General features: G+C 42.3%; 1 protein-coding gene across 1 annotated transcript in view; it reads left to right on the forward strand.

Moving 5' to 3' along the window:
* The window catches only part of YTHDF2 (YTH N6-methyladenosine RNA binding protein F2), a gene marked incomplete at both ends in the record, with an annotated part of 30,223 nt that extends 28,758 nt beyond the window's left edge, over window positions 1–1,465 (forward strand). Inside the window, one exon of the mRNA XM_080691365.1 lies at window positions 1,383–1,465. Coding sequence (XP_080547491.1) covers window positions 1,383–1,465 — 83 coding nt within the window. The remainder of the gene's footprint in view (window positions 1–1,382) is intronic.
* Window positions 1,466–11,168: the final 9,703 nt, after the last annotated feature.

Genomic DNA, 11,168 nt, shown 5'->3' on the forward strand with positions numbered 1-11,168 from the left:
GAAACAGGGTCTCACTAAGTACCTGCTATTCTCCTGTCTCAGCCTCCCAAGTACTGGGATTACAAGTGTGAGCCACCACACCTGGCTTTATTCTTTATTTTGAAACAGGGTCTTGTTAAGTTGTTGAAGGCCTCACAACTGGCCACGAACCTGGGATCCTCTTTTTCAGCCTCCCAAGTACTGGGATTACAAGCATGTGCCACCACACCCAGCCTGTTTTTTACTTTTTGCTGAGAGTCTAAAGTTGCTAAGGCTGGTTTCAAACTTGGGATCCTTCTGTCTCAGTCTCCCAAGTATGAGATTACAGTCTTAAACCACCATGCCTGGCTAAGGACAATTTAGGTTTTTACTGTGTACAGATTTAGAAGAACATTGACAGGTGCAATGGTTAACTTTCAGAGAAAGGAAAAGGAGATTTCAAACTGTACCTTGAAGAGTATAACAGGGAAGAATCAGATCTTCCAGGATTAAGGAATAATAAAAACTGCTGGTTAGAGATACTCGATGTAATCCCAGTATTTGGGAGGCTGCAACAAGATCACAGGGTCAAGGCCAGCCTCAGTAATTTAGTGAGACCTTATTTCAAAGTAGAACATGTATAGGGCTGGGGGTGTAGCTTGGAGGTAGAATGACCCTGGCTGGGTTCAAACCTCAGCACATAAACAGGCAGGCAAGTTTGCAAGGGATAGAAGCTGCTGGGCAGAGTGTCGCAGGCTGCCCAGCTACTTGGCGGGCTAAAGCAGGAAGATTACAAATTAAAAGCCAACTTGGCAATTTAGGGAGACCCTGTCCAAAAATAAAATTTAAAGGACTGGGATAATGCCCTTGCTTAACAACGTGTGAGTCCTTGGGTTAAGAACAAGGGGGTGGGGGGAAGCAGAGCATTGTGGCACATGTGTGTAATCCCAGTATTTGGAAGGCTGAGACAAGAGGACTGTAGGTTCCCAGACATCTGCAGCAACATAGTGAGGCCATCTGCAACTCAGACCCTGTTTCAAAATTAAGATATAAAAATAGGGTTGATGGAATAGCTCAGAGGTCGAATGCCCCTTCCTGGTATCGTAGGGAGGGGGAGATGGAATCAGATTTACTCAAACACCTCAGTCCAGATTTCCTGAATAGTAATAGAAAAGTTATATAAATGGCATATGTTTCAATTATGCCATATCTTATTTTTTTGTATTATTAAAGAATAACATTAATCTGGATGCTTTTGAGTATTGCTTTTTTGATTTCAAAGCTAAGAAATAAAACATTATTTGGAGAAATACTTCATCTAGCACAAATACCTAAATTTCTATTGTTCTGTGAAGTTTTAATTCTTAAGAATGTTCAGATTATTTTTAACTATTTCAACTTTTTTTTTTTTTTAACCTCTTTAGGAACGCCAAGGTCGTGGGAAATAAGCAGTTCTGCCCAGACTGCAGCAACGGTTGCATCTGCATATCCTAAGAGGAAAAAATGACCTTCAAGAGAATTAGGACTTTTTTCTTAATTTCATTGACTTCAGAGACGATTGCAGACCTGCAGTTTAAGTATTGGAATTTCACAAAAGACATAGGACTTAACTGGAAAATGGGGAAAAAAAAAAGAAAAAAGAAAAAAAACTAAACAAAAATTCCCTCTAGGTAGTTTAGGTGGAAAATGTCCCTTTTATTTTGGCTTTGGTTGTGATTTCAGAGCATAATGCTTTGGTTTTTGTCTTTTTACTATGTTTTTCGGATTTTTAAGTCCGTAAGTGCATACAGTTTTCTCTAATTTTAAAACCCTTTCCTCCTCCCATTTTGACATTTGCACTTGGAGAACACTTGAGTTGCGAAGGTTTTGGGTGTCCACCCCAGAAAGTGGGAATATGATTTTTTCCCTTCCGAACTGGAAGAACATTTTTATGAAGAATTTTTGTCTAGGAGAATTTAACAGTGTTACCCAAGGTTGTGTCTTTAAGGGTGGTTCATTTTCTCTGACCCTTTGTTACTCAAAGTAAAGTACTAGAAGTCCTAAGAAATGTTCTGTTCTTGTACATTATACTGATAAAGTCAGGATTAATTTGATTTCAAATTAAGAACAGTGGTAAAAACTCGTTTTCAGAAATGCATTTTGGAAGAGAAAAATATTGTAAAACGTGTAGTGAATGTTTCTTCAGTTTCTTGTTCAGCCAATGAGGAAAGGGCATTGCCTTTCTTTTTACCATTAATCACTTCTCAATAAACGTGAGATCCTGTTGAGCATCACTTCTAGTACCATTTAGCATTATTTGTGTCGGCTCTGTTTTGTGGACAATTTTAAAGTATAAGGAGTCCTAAGAGGTGAGGCAGCAACTAATTTTACTAAGGTTTTTGGAGAGAAAATAATTCAGGCTTGCTTTGTACCTAGGGCTGGATAACCATGACCTCTACAAAGCAAAGCTTATAATGGCTTTGTTTCTGGGTACTTCCCAGAGAAGATCGAGTCACTGCTAAATCATTCGTTCAGTACATATTCATTAGGTTCCGGGCACTGCACTAACTTTATAGAGTTCTGGTCAGCTATCTTCAAAGGAGGCAGTACCCAGTATCCAAGGATATAAGTATTTAATCCAAAATACTGCTTATTGCTGGATGTGGTGGCACAGGCCTGTAATCCCTTTTTACTTGGAGGCTAACACAAGAAGATTGAAAATTCAAGACCAACGTGTGCAACTTAGTGAAACCCAGTCTTTAAAAGGGCTGGAAATGTAGCCCAGTGAGTGGTAGAGCACCGTTGGGTTCAATACTCGGGGGGCGGGGGGGATCAAATATGGTTTATTTAGACAGGATTCCACATAGATGCAGGTTTCAAGAAATGACATTACAGTGGGCTTGGGTCTTTGTGGTAACCACATCCACATGCCATTTGATTCATTGTTTATTTCCCAGAGTTTGAAGGGCTTTTCGGCCTGAAAGGGGTTTTTGGTTTATTTGTTTATTTGTTTTGTGGTACTGGGGATAGAACCCAGGGGCATTCTACCTCTGAGCTTCGCCCCCAGCCCTATTTTTTTCTTATTCTTAATTTGAAACAGGGTTTTAATGAGTTGCAAAGGCCCTCAGTAGCTGAGGCTGTCTGCAAACAGCGATCTACCTGTCTCAGCATCCCAAATGATGGGATTATAAGTGTGCGCCACCACACCTGGTTTATAGTTGACATTTTCAATCTTTCCTTGCTTATCAGTCATTGTATAATATTACAGAATATTTCTATCTGTTGAGCTTTTTGAAATACATTTCCTCAAACTGAGGAGTTTTTATTAGTTTTAATATGTCAGATTTCCTAGTAAGAAATTCAGCACTTAGTATTTCCACTTTTAGCTCCACTTCTACAGCCCTTCTCTTGGGCTTAATTAGTATTTGCTTTAAAATGGGAAAATAACCAGAGCAAAGCAATTTTACTTAGGTTTTTTTGTTTTTGTTTTTTTCTTTTTGCGGGTCTGGGGATGGAACCCAGGGGCATTTGACCTCCAAGCTACACCCCCTGCCATATTTTTTTTTTTTTTTTTTTTTTTTTTTTTTTGGTGGTACTGGGTTTTCTGGAAGCCCTTCTACCTCTGGGCTACACTCCCAGACCTAATTATATATATTTGTTTATTTATTTATTTTATTTTTTAAATTTTTTGGTGGTACTGGGGGTGGAACCCAAAGGCTTTCTACCTCCGAGCCATACTCCCAGACCTATTTTATATTTTATTTGGAAACAGGGTCTCACTAAGTTGCTGAGGGCCTCACTAAGTAGCTGAGGCTGTCCACGAACCATGATCCTCTAGTCTCAGCCTCCCAAATGCTGGGATTACAAGCGTGCGCCATCACGCCCGGCTTCCAATCTTTCTTTTCGTATCATATATAGAAAATTCATTTATGGCTCAGTAGCTCCTAACATTAGGTTGCTCATCTTGTTTGACCTACCTGAGTGTTACGGACTTGGGTATTAAAAAAAACCACATGGGCTTTTTTCTTGTTAGACTGTTAAAGAGGTTGATCCAAAAATTTATTGATGCCAACAAAAGACAAACTAGCTTTTATTTAGTAAGATAGCTTTGCCACTGGGAATTTTTTGGTACTGGGGGTGGAACCCAGGGGCTTTTCTACCTCCGGGCTATACTCCCGGACCTATTTTATACTTTATTTAAAAACAGGGTCTCACTAAGTTGCTAAGAGCCTCACTAAGTAGCTGAGGCTGGCTTCGAACCTGTGCGATCCTCCTGTGTTAGCCTCCCGAGTTATGCACCACCATACCTGGCTCGGGGAACTTTTTTACTTTGTCCTTAAGGCATTGTTCTATCAATTTTGAATGGTATGACTAGATTTGCTTTTTTTCCCTTTGTTGAAGATGAGGGGAAAATTGAACCATCTTACCACATACTATAAGTGTCATAATTTTACGAATTTTAAACTTTTAATTAAAATTTACTTTGAGCAGGGTGTGGTGGCATGTGCCTGTAATCCCAGTACTTGAGAAGCTGAGACAGGAGCATCTGGGTTCACTGGAAGCCTTAGCTGCTTAGTGAGGCCCTCCGTAACTTAGACAGGTTTTTTTTTTGGGGGGGGGAGTACTAGGTGTGGAACCCAGAGGCTTTCTACCTCCGGGCTATACTCCCAGGCCTATTTTATATTTTATTTGGAAACAGGGTCTCACTAAATTGCTGAGAGCCCCACTAAGTAGCTGAGGCTGGTTTCGAACCTGCGCGATCCTCCTATCTCAGCCTCCCAAGCATGGGATTACAAGCATGTGTCACCACGCCCGGCTCTGAGACAGGGTTTTTAAATAAAGAATGGGGGGGGGGTGCTGGGGGTGTGTACTTCAGGTAGAAGTCCCCTGGGTTCAATCTCCAGTACCAACCATCCATCAAAGATTTTTTTTTCCCCTGGTGGTACTTGGGGTAGAACCCAGAAGCTCTTCTACCTCCGGGCTATACTCCCAAACCTATTTTGTATTTTATATTTTATTTGGAAGCAGGGTCTAACTGAGTTGCTAAGAGCCTAAGTAGCTGAGGCTGGCTTCAAACCTATGGGATCCTCCTGTCTCAGCCTCTCAGGCACAGGGTTTACAAGTGCGTGCCACCAAGTCTGACTCAAACAAACTTATTTTGAAACGATTATAGACTTGCCAAAATCATCTGGAGAGTTCTCATATCCCCTTCATTCAGCTTCCCCAAGTGTTAACCTTTTGCATAACAATATTAGCATTACCAAAAGCAGTGAATAACAGCACTAATAGACCTTATTTATTTATTTTTGTGGAACCCAGGGGCATTCTACCTCCAAGCTACACCCCCAGCCCTATTTTTTATTTATTTTGAAACAGGGTCTCACTGAGTTGCAGAGAGCCTCACTAAGTACCTGAGGCTGTCCTCGAACCCGGATCCTCCAGTCTCAGCCTCCCAAATGCTGGGATTACAAGTGCACCACCACACCCAGCTGTTAGACCTTATTTGAATTGTGCCAATTGTCAATTCCCCCCACCCCCGTTCAGCATACAGTCCAGGATCTTATATTGCATTTATTTTCCCCCGTTCAGCATACAGTCCAGGATCTTATATTGCACTTATTTTTTATCTTTTAAGACTCTACACTTGAAGAATACTGGCCAGTTATTTTATAGAATGCCTTTTAAACGGTATTTATCTGATAATTTATTGTTATATGGAAGTTATTTGTGTCACAAAATACCCTTTTCAGTTTATTGTATCAGATTACATGTTGATAATATTTAAACTGATGATAACTTTAATCACTTGAGTAAAGTAATACCTGCCAGATTTCTCCACTCTAGAAGTAATTTTCATTTTGTAATAAGTAACTTGAGGGCTATACTTTGAAACTAATTTTTGACCTGTTAGTTTTGGCATCTCTTGATTGCAATAACATGCAACAAATACTGTGATGTTTGCCAAATAACTAGTTCCATTCCTTCTTCATTTACTAGTTAGAATTCTACTGTAAAGAGGATGTCACTTCTTTTCATTTATTTATTTAATTATATCTGACACTTTTTTTTTCTTGTAGTACGGGGGATGGAACCCAGAGGATTCTACCTTTGAGCTACACCCCCAGCCCTATTTTATATTCTTTATTTTGAAACAGGGTCTCACTAACTAGCTGAGGCTGACTGTGTGCCACCACACCTGGCTTTGTTATGTTTTGTTACTGAAATTTTCCCAGCTTTAGCCTTTGGGAGTGCTCTCCAGTTAGGCTTTTTTTTTTTTTTTTTTTTTTTCTGTGCTGGGAATCCAACCCAGGGCCTTGTGTGTGATTTTTTTTTTTTTGGGGGGGGGGTGGAACTAGGGATGGAACCCAGGGGTTTTCTACCTCCAGGTTATACTCCCAGACCTATTTATATTTTATTTGGAAACAGGGTTGGAAACAGGGTCTCACTAAGTTGCTGAGAGCCTCACTAAGTAGCTGAGGCTGGCTTCGAACCTGTACGATCCTCCTGTCTCAGCCTCCCAAGCACGGGGATTACAAGCGTGCACCACCACGCCCGGCTCTTGTGTGTGATGTTTTTGAGGCTTGCTCTTAGTAGTACTACAGAATGTTTCAGACTAGTCTTGTATTTTCTTTGCCCCAGCTTCATATTCCCAAGCAATTCAGGTTCCTGTTATCGGAAGTTAGAAACCACCCATTATTTTTTTCTTCTTGTTGATTTTATTTTTTCTTTTATTTTAGTTTTTTATTTTTGGTGTAGTACTGGGGATTGAACCCAGCGGCATTTTACCTCCAAGCTATAACCCCCAGCCCTATTTTTTTTTTTTTTACTTTTTTTTTTGTGTGTGTGGTACTATGGGTAGAACCCAGGGGCTTTTCTATCTCTGGGCTATATTCCCAGACCTATTTTATACTTTATTTGGAAATAGAGTCTAAGTTGCTGAGAGCCTCACTAAGTAGCTGAGGCTGGCTTTGAACCTGTGCAATCCTGTCTCAGCCTCCCAAACTCTGGGATTACAAGCGTGCACCACCACGCCTGGCTCTATTTTTTATTCTTTATTTTGAAACGAGGTCTCAGTTGCGGAGAGCCTTACTAAGTAGCTGAGGCTGGCGGTGAACTTACTGTCCTCTTGTCTCACTCCCAAGTACTGGGATTACAATTGTGCGCCACCATACCCAGCTTGTTTATTTTTTATTTTATTTTTTTGGTGGTACTGGGGATGGAACCCAGGGGCCTTCTACCTCCAGGCTACACTCTCAGACCTATTTTATATTTTATTTGGAAACAGGGTCTCTTAAGCCACATGAGGCTGGCTTCGAACCTGCGCGATCCTCCTGTCATTTGTATGTGTGGGTTGTTTTGCAGTGTTGGAGTTTGAACCCAGGGCTTTGCTCATGATAGGCAAGTACCCTACCAGTGAGTTCCATCTACAGCCTTGTTTTTTGTTTTTTTATTTTAAGATGGTCTCACTGAGTTGCCTAGGCTGGCTTTGAATTTAGCATCCTCTTGCCTCAGCCTTTCAGTTAGCCAGGATTACAGGCATGTATTACCATGCCTGGCAAGAGTTATTTTTGTAGTACTGGGGATTGAACTCAGGGGCATTCTGCCTTCGAGCTACACCCTCAGTCCAATTTCATTTTTTATTTGGAAAGAAGGTTGAGAGTCTCACTACTTTTTGAGGCTGCAGATGTGTGTCACCACACCTGGCTTTTATTTTTTGAAGCAGTCTCACCAAGTTGTGTACAGCCTTGTGAGGCAGGCTGTGTAGGATCCTCCTAACTGAGCCTCCCAGGTACTGGGATTACAGGCATGTGTCACCATGCCCAGCTGTGTTTGTGTGTGTGTGTGTGTGTGTGTGTGTGTGTGTGTGTGTGTGTGTGTGTAATGGTGTAAATGGAGAATTATTTAGCCTAATCAAAACACTTAACCACTTCTTCCCCCAAAGTAACACTGTATAATGATAGATATGGTGCTCTCTTGTAATTCCAATATTTAGGAGGGTGAGACAGGAAGATTGCAGGTTCATGGACAGTCTTGGTAATTTAGTGAGACCCTATTTCAAAATAAAAGCTGGGAGTGTAGCTTAGATGTAGAATGTCCCTGGGCTCAATCCCCAGTACCACAGACTAAAAAAACATCACCATAGCTGCTTGTGGTGGCACACACCTAAAATCCCAGTACTTGGGAGACCGGAGACAGGATTGGAGGTTTGAGGCCAGACTCATTAACTTAGCGAGATCCTGTTTCAAAAATACAGCCGGGTGTGGTGGAGCACGCTTGTAATCGCCACGCTTGGGAGGCAGAGACAGGAGAATCGCCCAGGTTCAAAGCCAGCCTCTCTGGATTAAGAGACCCTGTTTCCAAATTTAATATATAAAATAGGTCTGGGAGTGTAGCCCAGAGGTAGGATTCCATCCCCAGTAACACACACACACACACACAAAAAAAAAAAAATTAATAAAAAATATTTTTAAAAGATAGGGCTGGGGATCAGGCGTGGTGGTGCACATTCTAATCTCAGCATTCGAGAGGCAGAGACTGGAGAGTCATGGTTTGAGGACAGCCTCAGCTACTTAGCGAGACCCTTCACAACTCAGTGAAGCCTTGTTTCAAAAATAAAAAGACTAAAAAATAAGGCTGGGGGTATAGCTCAGAGGTACAATGCCCCTGGGTTCCGTCCCTGGTACTGCAAAAAATAAAAATAATATGGCTGAGGGCTCAGAGGTAGAAGCTCCTGTGTTCAACCTCCAGTACCCCCCTAAAAAATATTTTTACTTGGCCAGTAATTTACCTAGAATGGTGCTTAGTGAGCATGGGTTGACCTATATCCTATAACTTCTACATTCCGCCTTGTAAGAAGACCTGGGATGTTGGAATTCCCAGTTTTCACACCTCTCAAAATATTTTAGGGGTTCAGGGGCTTCTTGTGAGAAAATAAAGGTCATGTCATTTTAAAGCTAATATAGCATTTTGGCCCTTGTTTGAAAAAATGGTGTGTAATGAATTCTCTGAAAGAGTGAAAGCTAAAGACCCCTTGGGATCACATCTGAGTATTTACAGTCAGTTTTCTGCTTTGGAAACAATGCCATTTCTTATGACTGTCATTCATTACTAACTAGTGGTTTCTGAGCAGCCAATGAAACTCTATTTGGAAACAGGGTCTCACCAAGTTGATGAGAGCCTCACTAAATAGCTGAGGCTGGTTTTGAACCTGTGTGATCCTCCTGTCTCAGCCTCCCAAGAGCTGGGATTACAAGCGTGCGCCACCACGCCCAGCTGCCTTTGGTGTTTTAATATTGCCTATAGCTGCTGGGCTTGCCAGTGGAAAGTTGAAGGCTGCAGAATAAGCCACCCTCAGCAGGGCCAAGGGAGCTAGAAAATGTCCCACAGACCTGACATGGCTCCCCGCATCCAGGACCGCTCCACTCCCTCGTCCTGCCAACTGAGGAGGGCAAGCCTCTGCCCTGCTTTTGCCTGGTCCGCAGACTCTGACCCCTCTGCACCCTCATTCTTGTCTGCTCAAGATGGTATCTCCCATCGCTTCTGCTCCTGCTCAGAAGGCTCTCTCCAGCCTCACTCACCTTCCCAGGTGAGCTGATCACATGAGAGGCAGGGAGATGGGACGTCACACCACCCACCAAGTGGAGCGAAGACGGCGTTCCTCCTGCTCATCGCTCGCTCCTCTCTTCAGCTGCCTCAATAATGTGCAACCATGAGATGGTTAAAATTTGGGAAGCCCTCGAGTGAAAGCTGCATGTGCAGTTTGGGTATTTTGCAAGACTGAGACTTGGGAAAAGAAAATAAACGTTGGGAAGCTGTTAGCCCCACCTACTGGTCATAGAGCCTGTTCCTGTCTGCAGCAAGGAAGAAATTGAATTGACGCGCACCCTGAGGAAGATTTTTTCTTCCCCACATCTCTTTAGTCATTCAACCTTTATTTTGTAAGCTCTTTTTTTTTTCTTTTCTTTTCGGTGCTGGTCATTTATCTTCAAGCTACACCCTAGCCCCATTTTTTCCCCCCCGTACTGATGGAACCTGGGGCATTCTACCTCCCAGCAACACCCCCAGCCCTATTTTTTTAATTCTTTATTTTGAAACAGGTCTCACTGAGTTGTAAAGGACCTCACTAAGTATCTGAGGCTGGCTTCGAACCTGTGCGATCCTCCTGTCTCAGCCTCCTGAATGCTGGGATTACAAGTGTATGCCACCATGCCCGGCTTCCTAGCCCCATTTTTTATCCTTTATTTGGAATAAGGGTCTCACTGAGTTGCAGAGGGCCTCACTAAATACCTGAGGCTGGCTGCAAACCTGTCTCAGCTTCCTAAGTACTGGAATCACAAGTGTGTGCCACCACGCCCAGCTCTGTAAACTTGTTGATGCTTTCGTTGGGTACTGGGTTAAGAAAATAAAAAAGGTTCTTGTCTGCAAGATTTAGTTTAAAAAAATACACCGATAGTAAGGAATTGTGGGAAATAGAGTGCTTTAAGAACAAACGAGCATCTATCTGGCCTTTTTTTGGGGGCGGTACTGAGGATGGAACCCAGGGAGATTCTATCTCCAAGCTGTATCACCAGCTGTATTATTTTATTACTTATTTTGAAACAGAGTCTTACTAAGTAGCTGAGGCTGGCTGAGAACTGCAATCCTCCTGTCTCAGCCTCCCAAATACTGGGATTATAAGTGTGTGTCACTACACCTGGCTCTAGCTGTTCTTTTTATTAGATTTTTCTTTGTGGCTTTTCTTTAGCTCTTTATCCTCCTTCACAGCGTCAGCTCTCCATTTTTCTCTCTGTTTTTTGTTTTGTTTTGTTTTGGTACTAGAGATTGAATCCAGAGGAATTCTACCTCCAAGCTATACCCTTTCCCTAGCTCTTTTTTTTTTTTTTTTTTTTTTGTGGTGGTGGGGATGGAACCCAGAGGCTTTTCTACCTCCAGGCTACACCACTGCCAGACCTATTTTATATTTATTTGGAAACAGAGTCTCACTAGGTTGCTGAGAGCCTCACTAAGTAGCTGAGGCTGGCTTCGAACCTGTGCGATCCTCCTGTCTCAGCCTCCCAAGCGCGGGGATTACAAGCGTGCGCCACCACGCCCGGCTCCTCCATAGCCTTTTTTTAATTTTTGTTTTGAAACAATCTCACTAGGTTGCTGAGAGTCTTGCTATGTTTTTCTGAGGCTGGCCTTAAACCTGTAATCCTCCTGTCTCAGCCTCCCAAGTATTGGGATTACAGGCG

This window comes from Muscardinus avellanarius (assembly GCF_963383645.1).
Source record: "Muscardinus avellanarius genome assembly, chromosome: 3".
In the NCBI taxonomy this organism is placed as follows: domain Eukaryota; kingdom Metazoa; phylum Chordata; class Mammalia; order Rodentia; family Gliridae; genus Muscardinus; species Muscardinus avellanarius.